Below are 13,769 nucleotides of genomic sequence, written 5' to 3' on the forward strand. Positions count from 1 at the left end.
GTTGCAACCAATAAAACACAAAGTGGCAAGGAATGGGGGAAAAAAGTAAATGTTAAAGATGAAAGGAGATTTAAGAGACAAGAGCAAATGTCAACCTTGTTTGAATATTAAGTCAAACAAACTGAAAAAACTGACCAGACAATTAGAGAAAACTGAACAGAGAATGGGGTAAGAGATAATGTTAAGCAAACACAGTTCTAGTAGGAGTGAATGAAATCATGTGTTGTTTTTTTTTTTTAAATTCTTATCTACTAGAGACACATACTGAGTGCTTATGCTTATCTTGCTTTAAGAAACTTCTGCTGTAAAAAGGTGTGGGGATAGGAATAGATGAAAACAAAAGAACTTTACCTCTTTAGTTACTAAGAGTTCACTGTATCTTTCTACTTTTGTGCATGGTTTTAATTTTTTTTGAAAGATTTATTTTACTTATGCATACAAAAACTGGGGTACAGGCTAGTGCTGGAGGTGAGAGGACTCACCAGAGAGAGTGGGGAGCAGAACAGGCAGATCTAGGGGAGCAGAACAGGCAGATCTACTGAAACACATTGCTGAGGAATGAGGGAGCAGTGGGCGAGACAGGAGAGGTGTGCTGCGCCATGGGGGTTGCTCCCTGGCTGGCTGGGGATCGAGCTCATGCTACAGTGGCTGCCAATAGTTTCACAGCACTCTCTTTAATCCCTGCGCCACCAGGGAGGCCCACTTTTGTGCATGTTTTTAAGGGCTCATTATAAAGTTTTAAGAGGGTATGCCTTTGTGTTTGAAATTTACATTGATTATTTTCCTATTCCACTGCTACAAAACATAATCATATAACCTATATAAGAAATAAATGTTTCACAAATTTCATCTATTTCACACTACACTGCTATCTCCTGATGACTAGGAAGGCTATATCACACTGAGAGCTAATTAAAAATAATGATATTAAGATGGGAATTATGAGTAAGTGGTCTTTACCAGTGAACAATTTATCCTCAAGGATATGTGTCTCTTATAACACAATATAGGGAGGAAGGGATAAAACTGGACACAAACTGTTCTACTGGGAAATGCATGTTTTCTCAGAAGAAGAGAGATAAAAGTTTTTAGGTTCTTCCTGAATGCAGTCAAAATCAATTAGACATATATGGTAATCTTTTGAATTTTCTAACAGAAAAATTTTCCCCTTCTAATACACATGGGAAGGGGAACTCAGATTTTAAATAACTTAAAAATCATTTTATCAGTAGAAAGAATTTTAAATAATAAATTTTGGTCTCCCTGGTGGCACAAGGGGTTAAGACGCAACATATGAAGCTAACTGCAACCACCACAGCAGGAGTTAGATCCCCAGCCAGGGAGCAACCCACATGGCGCATCAGACCTCTCCTGACTCGCCCGCTGCTCCCCTCAGCAGTGTATTTCAGTCAGTCTGCCTATTCTCTTCCCTACTCTGTCTCTGGTGGATCCTCTCACTGCTCACACCTCTGGCCTGTACCTCCATTCTTGTATGTATAAATAAATAAAAATTTAAATAAATAACTTTCTCAGTTACCAAGTAATTTTAGGAACATGGGCTCTCTATGATTTATAACGGATGAAGCAATTTTGCTCTAGCATTTAAGAATAAGAGAAAACAAAACAAAAAAGTGGATCTTAAGCTATTGTTTATTAAATCATTCACCTCACCTCACAAGCTGCTTGACTATTATTAAATTGTTTGGTCAAGAGTTCAATCCACTGAAGCATTGTGGGCTAAAAAAAGAAAAAGAAATATATCAATAAAGGCCAAGTACTTCTAAGTCAGATAATAAAAACCAAAAGGTATCTGTTAAGTGACAAAAGAGATACAAAAATTCATAAAATGAAACACATACCTTTTCTTTTGAATGAATAAATGTCTCAAGGACAAAGGAAGTACTTAACTGTAAGACAAGATAAAGTTAAGTAAAGAAGATTTCATGATTGTAAAGTAGTCAATTTTGAAAAAAATTATCTAAGGATTACCTTTGCTGTCATTAAGGATACAGCTTTAGGATCTGGTAATGTACTGGGAATACAACTACACAACTGCCACATAAACCTAGAAATTTAAAAATATTAAGTCAAAATTCTTAGAGAATAAGATTTCTTTAAAATGTGAAACAAAAAAAAATTCTTACTAAATTCACCAACTTACCCAAAATATGTATGTTCAAAAATGTTTTTATCTTGAAGAAACTGCATGTTATCATGCCAAATCCACTGAAGAAAAGAATGTTAACATTAGATAGCAGAAAGTATTTACTTCTTTTTGTACATTTTACCAGTATTTTTAATCAGACAAAGAAAATTTCTCTAAAAGAAACAAAAAATACATGCACTTTAAAAAGTCATGATGATTTTTTTCCCTAGGTATAAGGAATATGAAAGTAGTTACTAAACCTGCTCAAAGGTATTACTTAACTGGTTACCTAAAGTAATAATGGTTTTGTGTTTTTGTTTGTTTTTTGCCTTCTCATAGTGTCTTTAAATTTTTCATCAAGGCTAAATAACATTAAATAGCTAATGATCTGGGGTGTATACAAGATGATGTCAAAGACAATAGAACATTTAAAAATGTTCTAAAACACTGCTACTCCATATGCTGGAGAGCATGTCACAGTATTATAGTGATCCACGGATTTCTGAAAATGTATTTATAAATGTTTTGAAACTAAAAACTTTGAAATATCTGTCTGAAGAGCAAAAATATAAATAAAATTGTCTTGTACTTTGATAAGGTTTCTATTTAAAAACTTGAAATAAAAATTTAATTCAAGTTGGAGGATCTAAATGAGATGATTATCTTACTCATTCCATAAAAATAAGTAAAAGTGATTGTGAAATCAGGCCTATAGGATAGCTCTGCTGAGTTTAGTTTTTCTGTTCCTTTTGCACTCTAACTACCCTAAACATGCTCTCTTCATTATTTACATAAAATTATTTTTAGCTGGAACAAATTTATTATCTGATATGTGATGATAGTGGCTATCTTTTAGCCCCCTAAAGATTTTAAACTACCTCTACTTGTTTGTCCAGTACACTATGCTAGTCCAGAACCAGGTATTAGAATCACACTAGAGGGGCGCCTGCTCTACACTGGTATTTGGAAAATGAAAGACCTTGTCACTGGATAGCCTGCTTCAGAGTTCCTCATTCTCTAACATTTCTATGCACACACCTTCGTATTAAGCAGTAACACAGAGTTTGACAACATTCACACATCATACTTTAGGGCTTTTTCATAGCAACAGAATTCCATTCTGCTTTAGATTCTGTGTCATAATTTTTGTCTCCTTTCATAAGTCCTGAACTCTTGGCTTCTAGATATAAAGCCTGGTTTAAATTCTGTTCCATTTCTGAGCTACTGAAATAATCATCTTGTTTTTTAATGGTCCTTTTATACTGTATCAAGAAAATGAATATGGAGCCAACAGGGTAAGTAGAAATATGAAATTACTGTACTATATTGGTCAGTATATCCATAGGTTCTCTCTATATTCCTGTCTTTCCTGTGTTTATTAATCATTACAGCTTAGTAAAACATGCCAGTAAGAGCATATCCTTCTGAAGAGTACTGGCACATGTTTTCTTTGCCTAGAGTATTCTTCACATGATGAACTCTTTACATGCAAGTCTCAGTTTAAGGATATGCTTCTGAACCATTTCCTGACCACCTGCCCCAAAGCAATCCCAATCATCTACCTTTTTAAGCACTCTCCTTAGAGCCATATAATAGATTTAGTAAGCAAATACATATTGTAGTGACTGTCTTGTGTACTTCCCTTTTTAAGTCCACAAATCAAAAGGATCAGGTTCCTGTTTATATCTAAAATCTATATTGTTAATTAACATGCTAAGTACAAAATAAGCGAGGAGAAAGGCAAAGAGGATGGTGTCACTTACATGTACCATACAGATAAGCTAGACAAAGGGTCAGATAAAGTCAGAGTGAGAACTAGCCCTAGAAAGCTAACTATAGGACTATAGAACCGAGGCCACAGGTGGGGGGCAGATATGCACAATGGATTATGGGTATCTTGGTGGTGGGTGTGGTGTGGTAACAACTGTGGGGGAAATCCTTTATTTCTAAAACATAAACAATGACGCAAACTAATGTAACCTAAAAAAAACCCCAAAGCCCCCTTTTTCTCTTAGTTAAATGTACAGGCAGGCAAACTCTGAATTAAAAGCTGAAAAGCAAGAAAAAGATAAACATCTGGGACTCCATCAAACTAAAAAGCTTCCTTCTGTCCAGCAAAAGACCAATAATCAAAACGAAAACCCACAAATTTGAAGAAAATATTTGTACTACATATAATCGATAAGAGACTGATGTCAAAGATCTACAAAGAGCTGACACAACCCAACAAAAACAAACAACGGAGTCAAAAAATGGGCAGAAGAACTAAAACAACACTTCTCCAAAGAGGAAATTCAAATGGCCAACAGAAAAATAAAAAAAAAATGCTCAACATCACATCTAATCAGGGAAATGCAAATCAAAACCACAATGAGATACCACTTCATACAGTGGAGAATGGCCCATATTTATAAAACTGGCAACAACAAATGCTGGCGAGGATGCAAAGAAAAAGAAACCCTCTTACACTGCTGGTGGGAAAGTAAACTGGTCCAACCACTATGGAAAGCTGTGTGGAGGTTCCTCTAATTACTAAAAATGGAGCCACCATATAGCCCAGTAATTCCACTCCTAGGAATTTATCCGAAGGACACAAAACATTAAATCAAAAGGAAATCTGCACTCCTAAGTTTACTGCAGCAATATTTACAGTAGCTAAGATATGGAAACAACCGTAATGCCCCAAAACAGACAAATGGATCAAAAGATGTGGCTTATATAAACAACAGCATACTACTTAGTAATCAAAAAGATAAACTCATGCCATTCACAGCAACATGTATGTAGCTAGAAGGGATAATGTTCAGTGAAATAAATCAGAAAGGAAAAGAAAAAAATGGTTTCACTCATAGGAGGAATATAGGGAAATGGTACAAAGAATTAAAAAAAAATAAAAAAATAAAAAAGACAAAAAAAAAAGACAAAACTTGCAGGCAAACTATAGACCTGAGGCATACAGCAGGGAAAGGTGAAGGAAAGGGGTCAAAACAGGGAAGGGAAGAGCATAAGGGATTATGGTGACAGTTCACAGGTGATATGGTGGTGGGAGATTTATGGGGACTACATCTGAGGGGAGATATACCAAATGCTGTACAACAATTAAGAAAATAAAAAAGTTCAAAAAGAAAATAAAAAAGTTCAATCAAAAAATACATAAATAAAAATTTTAAAAGTTCTCAATTTTTAAAATTATGAGTCCATTTTTCATCAAAAATGGATCAGTTATCATTAAATACTGTTGGGTCATCATCTAGAACAAAGACTAAATTTATCTGAACATTTTCGGGCACAAAGTCTTGCACAAAATTGAAATTATTTAATTTTGGTCATTACTTAAAACACAGTTTTGTGCAAGTAGGTGAATTTAATTGCTTGATATCCAGTGAAACATCTTATTTTGCAGGTAAATCCAATTCAAAAGCTTTAAAGAATACAATATTCTTTTACAATATTCAAGATTTTTCTCTTTTTTTACACTAAAATATAGGTACGGCAAGATATCAGTTAAAAGAGTATTTGTTTGGAGAACAAAATTCACTCAGTTTTTAGATCTGCCCACAACATGTATTATCAATCAGTCAGTCAGTAAAAGCTGAATTGTTGAGACAGAAAGACTACATTTTAATCAGGTATACCTTCCTGGAGATTTACTTTTTGTACTTTTGGTTGAGTTTACAATATTGACAGACACGTTTAGTTATGAATACTTTTTATAAATCAACATCACTGCTCACTACATTACAAAACAAAGAAAACCTTATGCAAATGAGATGCCTATTTTGTAATACATAAAATACTTTAAACGCATTTCCAATATACAATGCAGCTGTATATAAATGAAGCATTAGAAAAGGAACACTTGCAAGCCTATCGCCCAATCCAAGAAGCAATGCATTGACAAACCCTAGGGGAGTTTGCCCTGATTTCATGGTTTTAGCTTTCTTATTTTTCAGTTACTAAAAATTATTTTCCGTTCACCTTAATTTCATTTACCAGTCATATACCAGTTACCAGAAATTTGTAAATACTCTTAAGTGCACTCTAGATTATACATCCTAGCACTGTCATAGTTTGATCTTGCAGTACTATTATTTGCATAACTATTAATCATGCTTTTCAACTGTTGCTGAATTGAAATTAAGCCATACCTCTAGTAACTCTGATGAAACATCAAATTTGTATTCTTTGCCATTTTCTTCTTCCGGTTCCATGCGTTTGTAAAACAGCATATATGCACTGTGTGTCTTTTATAGGCAAAAAAAAAGTACATTTTCATTTTGACAAAGTGTTTATAAGAATAAACAACATGAATTAAGGAAACAAGTTGAAGTATATAAGAAATGGTTACCTTTTCAAAGGAGAAATCCATAAATTTGTCTGTTACAGAATCATAGGTCTTGGTCTGTTTAAAAAAATTTTTCCTTCTTTAAAAAAGGAAGCTACATGTGTATGAAAAGAAACTCACAAATTGCTGTTTTATACTTTATGGTAACATTGCAAATTGTTTTCAAGTATTATTACATGCACAAAAATCCTTGACCAAAGTTTCTGACTAAGAGTATACTTAAAAATAAAAACAAAGATTTAATACATCTTATAAGGTAATTTACCATAAAACATACAAAGCATTAGAAAATAAAATGAACTTGCAATTTGAAAAACTAACTTTTGGAAGAAAAGAGCTTTGTAAAGTTTACCTGTTTCTTTTCCTTCCCTTTTTTTTAATTTTTTCTTATAATAAATTTTATTTTTATATTCCCCATACCATTGCAACCCCCTTATTTTGACCCTAATCCCTTCTCTCCCGCTCCCTACCCCGATAGAGTGTCTCTGGTTCATAGTTTTTTGTTGATTTTGATTTTCACTTTCTTATAGTTATTCATTTTCCTGGCCCCCTATTTAAGTTTTCTAGATTCCTGCTATGAGTGAGACCATCCGGTATTTTTCTTTTTCTTTCTGGCGTTTTCGCTGAGCATGATCCCTTCCAGCGCCATCCATGTTGCTGCAAAGTGCATGTGTTTATCTTTTTTGAATGCTGAGTAATATTCCATGGTGTATATGTACCACATCTTCTTGATCCAGTCATCTATTTTTGGGCATTTGGGTTGTTTCCAAAGCTTAGCTATTGTAAATAGTGCTGCTATAAACATAGGGGTGCAGGTTCTCTTTGGAATTGATGTTGCCTTCCTTTTTTTTTTTTTTTTTTAAGATTTATTTATGCATACAAGAGCTGGCATATAGGCCAGAGATGCTGGGGGTGAGAGGATCCACCAGAGACAGAGTGGGGAACAGAACAGGTAGATTGACTGAATACACTGCTGAGGCGAGCAGCGGGCGAGACAGGAGAGGTCTACCTCGCCATGTGGGTTTCTCCCTGGCTGGCCAGGGGATCGAACTCGTGCTGCAGAGGCTGCGGACTGCTTCATAGTGCAGTACTTAACCACTTGCACCACGAGGGTGGCCCTGTTTCTTTTCCTTTTTTGAGAAAGTATCTTAGGAATAATATCTAAAGACACAATAGGTTTAGTGAAGGCAGCAAAAATAACCCATTTCTGCCTTCTACCCATTCCAAACTGTTAGCAATTTGCTTGATTCACCTGTACTATTCAGGTAATATAGAAGTGCTCCAAAAAGCAATAAGGAAAAGTTCCTTCATTAAAGTCCAGAAAATGAAAAGTTATTATCACAACAAAAAATAACTATCTTGGCTTATCTGTGAAATGGAAATGACTATACTTGATTTGTGAGGACCAACAATGTATTTCAAAAATGTTTTCAGAACATTAACAATAAAATAAAATATGTATGGAGAAGTGAAATCACTACAATACTGCTTTAAACTGACATTTCTTACTATTCTTAATTATATAAAAGATAGGGGCTTCCCTGGTGGCGCAAGAGGTTAAGACGCAACCTAAGAAGCTGTCTGCAGTCTCTGCAGCAAGAGTTCGATCCACTCGCTGGCCAGGGAGCAACCTACATGGCACAGCAGACCTCTCCTGACTTGCTCACTGCTCCCCTCAGCAGTGTACTTTGGTCAATCTGCCTGTTCTGTTTCCCACTGTCTCTGGTGACTACTCTCACCCCCCTACACACACACCTTTGGCCTGTACCCCAGCTCTTGTATGCATAAATAAATCTTTTAAAGTATATATATATATATATATATATATATGATAAAATGTTCTTTTGCTGTCTTGTCACTTCTGTTATAAAAAAAGCACTACAAGAGTAATTCTTTACTGTTCAGCTTATGTCAACTTCCTTGTCAAATGTTTTCACATGAAATAGAAAATAAAGAGTAGTATCTTTTTGTTCTACTTTGAAATTTTCAAGAAAAATAATTATTCAATCACATCTCATGGCAATATAATTCAGTTTTCATACTATCACTTAATTTTTCAATATTTGCTTCTTAATCAGATCTTCCTAATCAGTTGATAGCAGAAAGAGTAATTTTTAAATATTTCCCAATGTCTGGCATATACTCCAAACACATTCAACTTCTAATAAATAAGTGAATAAATTTTAGATATAATCATAGTGATGGAAAGAAAGTTAAGTGACTGCTATTGGATTTTATTACTGCACAATACTTGGAGAGTCACAAATCACTCAATTTCTGAATAAAACTTACTGTCATCTCTCCACCAAAACATTCAGAGGCAAGTTGGGCAGAATCAAAAGGTTTTACCTCAGCATCATTAAAAAGATACCTGAAACAGAGCATATAGTATTGATCAAGTATATATGTTCTGAATATCTTTGCATTATTTAAAAATGTATTTTTTTATTGCGGTAACATCGGTTCACAACACTGTACATCACTTAGGGTACAGATCACACCCTCAGGTATGTTACCATACCACACTCACTACCACGACACTGAAAGCCCACGATCTTACATACGTGGTCCCCACATTGCTATCCCTTAGCCCCTTAGCCTCTATTCTACAGCTAGATTTCTAGGGTTTGTTCTTGGTTATGTCTATTTTTAAAATATTTAGATTACATGCTGATATACTTTAAACTTACTAGTATGAAGTAAATTCTAACTAAGCTTCTGTTTTGACAACTTTAACGTACTAGATATTGGGAATATACATTTATAACAGTCACAACCACCCTAAAATCTGAATAATCCATTTACATCCTGGAGTAAGAGAAGTTCATAAAAACAGGAATAAAACGTTTGTGTAGTGGAGAGAAAGTGTGAGAATGGGAACAAGGCAGGGAGGGAGACCAATGTTCCATGGTCAAGGATGATGCGGACTCTGGTGGTGGGTGTGACAACATACAGCCAGGAAGTATGAACCTACTCCCCTAAATCACATACAGTGTCATAAACCAATGATAACTCAAAAAAAAAAAAAAAAAAAAAATACAGGGGAAAAACCATTACAATCTTAAAACAAGGTTTGTACAAATGTAAAGCTAATGATCAGAAAAAACAGAGAAGTGAAAGAACTTTCAAAAATGAAAGTATATTTCAAAATATATGGCTAAAAAAAGATTCAAAATACAATTATGAAAATACATTTTTAAAAAATACCATGGAAATGATGGCTTACAGAGTAAGTACTTATTAAACAAAACTATCCGTGATTGCAGATCAATTTACCAGTGTACATTTTTTTCAATTATATATTCTAACTATCCCCAGTATTTAGAATACCTAAGCACAAATATAGTCTCTATACATGAATCTCCACCTAACAACCTAAGATCAAAAAACAGCTACTGAAGACAGATGTAATGACTTCCAACCATTAACTTGATAAAAGATACAAGGAACATGTGTGTCAAAGGGGAACGGTAAGGTGTAGAGAGTAGAGAATACAGGTATCTTCTAACTGCCATATACAATGACTTTGTGGCCACCCTATGGAAGGATTCAGTAAACAGCTCTTGAATGAGAACATATGATTTGGAATCATTTATCCATCTAAAGCTGTGTGCAAAATCTTGTGTGTGTTCATGTTTTTCTAGAGGAGAGCATTCACCAAGTTAAGAGTACAAAGATCCATCAAGTTTTTAAAAATAATTGACTCACACTCTTTTGAAAGTTACTTTCATAGAAATATTTTGTCTGCCCCCTTTTCTTAACTTTACACCAAGTTTTTAGAAAGCTAGAAGAAAACATATCAAAAGAGAAAGCTTAAACATTAAAAGCATTAAAAAAATTTTAATCCAAAGAATGAAATGTTTAGAACTCACCATTTATTATTTTTATAAGCATGTGGATTGACTATATCTCTGATGAAGCTATAATAGTGCCCACCATCTGCTGTTCCTGTGTGAACAGTCACTCCTATCAAGTCATACTCATAGCTTTCTGTGTCTTTCGAATGATCACTGACTTCCTTAAAACCTGAAATGATTTACATAAAACAATTGCAATAATTTTGAAAACTGCATGCAGCGAACCTTAGAATCACTTTATATAATACATTATATAAAGAAATAGACACAGATACTTTACTTTAGATATTAGAATGGGTACAAAAGAACTCTATTTGCTACTCATTCACCACCCACAACCTATATACTTTTTTTTTTTTCTTTTTTTTTTTAGAGGCATGTTTTTTTTTTTATTTATTTATTTGTTTGCTTGTTTTTTTTTGTTTATACATGCACTGGGTACAGTCAGAAGCGCGGGAGGGTGAGAGAATTCACCAGAGCCAGAGCGGGGAGCAGAGCAGGCAGAAGGACCGAAGTACACTGCTGAGGGGAGCAGCGGGCGGCAGGAGAGGTCTGCGCGCCATGTGGGACCCTCCTCCGGTGGCTGGGGAGCAGCCGGGGATCGAACCGGCGCCGCAGAGGCTGCGGGCAGGTTCACAACCCAGCGCTTAACCGCTGCGCCACCGGGGAGGCCCACAACCTATATACTTTTAAGGAACTATTTATACAAATCATTGGGGAAAACAACCTATTTCTGCATGTAACTATGGATAACTTGAATATAATATATAAATATAAAATATCTTCTTTCTGTTTAATCTGGCTATTCCTTTTGAAACAGCACAAAATGTTTCATTCATGTTTAACTTTTTTAGGAGCAGGCAAACACAAGCTCTGAAGAGGCATTTGCTGATATATGCCTTTTAGTCTCATGTAAAGGAAAATGGAACACTTGTACTGGTGGCATGCTTCCAACTGAGTATTAACTAATAAAAAACACTCCATATTAGGAGCTTTATATAGACAGAAGTAAAATAAAAAGATAACTTCCCATAGATTTAAATTTGAAAGGTAAAAAAAGATTCTAGGGAAAAAACTGCCTACAAACAAGGTTAAAGATAATGTATGATTTATGATCTGTGTTCTGAACACCACAGGAAAAGTATAATCAGAAGCAGGGAAGTGAGAACAGATTTGGTTAACCTGAGTACACTGTCTAAACTGGAAAGTAAAGTGACTATTAGGTAGAGAGGAGCAAATGGCTGACAGTATCAAAGCAAAGGCTGAGGAACTGGTTATGCCACAATCTAACTGAATGTATCACTTGTAGCCTAACAAATTCCTTTATACTGGCATAAATTCCTACTACCTCCACATATGGAATTATGAAAAAATACAATGAAGCACTATTAATAGCCAGTCTTCTATAATTTTATAAATGGTTTGAAAGGGCTCTAAGAAGTAGAAAACACACACACACACACCCACCCACTTCTTAATTACCTATGTTTTCAGACATCGCTACTGGCTCATTTCATAAAACTTCTAAACATAACCAAATTCTAACTTTAAAATTCCCTCTTAATTCTGTATTCCTTCATATCTATAGCTCACTATCTTCTCTCTTTAAAGAGTTTGTTCTTCTCTTGAATGAACAGCCTACCCTCAACACTAAAATATTAATTGTATGCTCATTAAATGCCAGGTAAAGTTATAAAGATTAAAACATGTTTTCTTCTCCTTAAACTTACAATACAATACAGTGGCCTCTTTAAATCTTAAAATTTAAAATCTGCAAAACTTTTTACACAAACATTGCCAGGATCCTTACTATGTGAAATAGACTTCTCAGCTTAAAGAACGTAAGAGGCAAGGATTGTACTGGTTCTCTTTTCTTCTCTCACTAATTTCCATTCATTACCCCTCTGTGATCCTTGAGGCACAGAGGTTTGAAGCCACTGATGATATGAAAGTATTAACAACCGAGCGGTACTTAAGAATCAAGTGCCATCTAAAGATGGCTCACTGTTACCTGCCTTCTTATTACTACACCCAAATGAAATTGTTTTGTTAAAGATAATAGCCACAGATCTTTTACATGTTAGATTTTTCAATTGCATTCTTATTAAACTGTTCCTTCTTATTAGCATTTAATACTTCTGACCACATTCCTCCTTTACTAAGATCCTCTTGAAATTCTGACCCCATTATTCACCTAACTTATAAAGGCAGAAACCTGACTCACTCTACTCTTCTCCTATCTCTAGCAGCACACTAAAATGTACACTCCATCAGGGCAGATTCTTTGTTTTTTGTTGTTTATACTCACATAATTATAAGACTAGCAAGTTACCTAGTAGATAGATGTCCAGTAACTCTGGATTCATTTATTCAATTAATCAAGAACTCTGTTCCCCACACATTTTTCTCCAGTCTTAATGGTAGCTTTCTCATTTAAGCTGCCATTCACCAGAATGACCACTGCACACTCCATCAACTTCTAAATTATTTCTACTGTTGTAGTTTGAAGAACTTTTTCCAAATCCTACCTCATTAGGTTGCTTCCTAGCTGAAAATCTTCCTATGGTTTCAGACTGATTAAAGATCAAAAGTATTAACGTGGCCTACAACAAAATGATCTAGCCATTGCCTTTTGTTTATCTCATCAACTCCTATCTGCCCTCCACCAAAAGCTTATCCAAAAGCAAACAAACACACACCACAAACAAGCTCATCATTTCTCTAACTCAAGCTAACTATGTCACACTCATTAAATATTTTCCTATGCCCTATAATTATAATACATTCACTGTCCTTTTGACAGCAATCATACCTGTAATTTCACATTCAATGTAACACCCACAGATTTAAGTTCTACAAGGGCAGGAACCGTATTTATCTCATTCACCCTGTCTTCGCAATGCCTAGAAGAGTATCTAGACATAGCCCTCATAGATACTAAACATTTTATTGGCTAATTGACTGCACTATATTATCTTTAAAAACATTCTTCTAAGATTCAATTAAATTTTGTTAAATGTGTAGCTGATTAAACTTTATGACTATCGTTTTTAGAAGACTTATAACAAACATAACAGAAAAAGATGGAAAATTACCTTCTTTTCTATCACTCTTTCCCATAAGAAAATCTTCTGTATAGGGTGTCATATCCAAACGTAATGGAAAGGAAAAGTGTGTGTTGACTTTCTCTTTCATCATAGTGACCATATTAAATGTATATCTCATAGTATTAAAACTCAAAATGCGAGGCAATTTCTTAAAACAGGCTCTGAGAGGAGGGAAAAAAAACACATTTGTTAAAATGTTTGTACCAAAATGATTTAGTTGGTTTCATTTATTTTCACACTATACTTATATTTCAATGTATTTGCACTAGTTTTTTCAATGATCGTCATAGTAAATAAGAATATTCTAAATTACT

General features: G+C 34.6%; 1 protein-coding gene across 1 annotated transcript in view; it reads right to left on the reverse strand.

Moving 5' to 3' along the window:
- USP34 (ubiquitin specific peptidase 34) overlaps positions 1 to 13,769 on the reverse strand; it is a 229,928-nt gene that overhangs the window by 38,860 nt on the left and 177,299 nt on the right. Inside the window, 9 exon segments of the mRNA XM_037527455.2 lie at positions 1,672 to 1,737; positions 1,860 to 1,907; positions 1,990 to 2,065; positions 2,162 to 2,226; positions 6,295 to 6,390; positions 6,495 to 6,548; positions 8,784 to 8,862; positions 10,364 to 10,517; positions 13,444 to 13,616. Of these exon segments, the coding sequence (XP_037383352.1) occupies positions 1,672 to 1,737; positions 1,860 to 1,907; positions 1,990 to 2,065; positions 2,162 to 2,226; positions 6,295 to 6,390; positions 6,495 to 6,548; positions 8,784 to 8,862; positions 10,364 to 10,517; positions 13,444 to 13,616 (811 nt within the window).

This window comes from Talpa occidentalis, unplaced genomic scaffold (genome assembly GCF_014898055.3).
Source record: "Talpa occidentalis isolate TD23 unplaced genomic scaffold, MPIMG_talOcc4v2.1 talOcc4.5, whole genome shotgun sequence".
Lineage (NCBI taxonomy): Eukaryota > Metazoa > Chordata > Mammalia > Eulipotyphla > Talpidae > Talpa > Talpa occidentalis.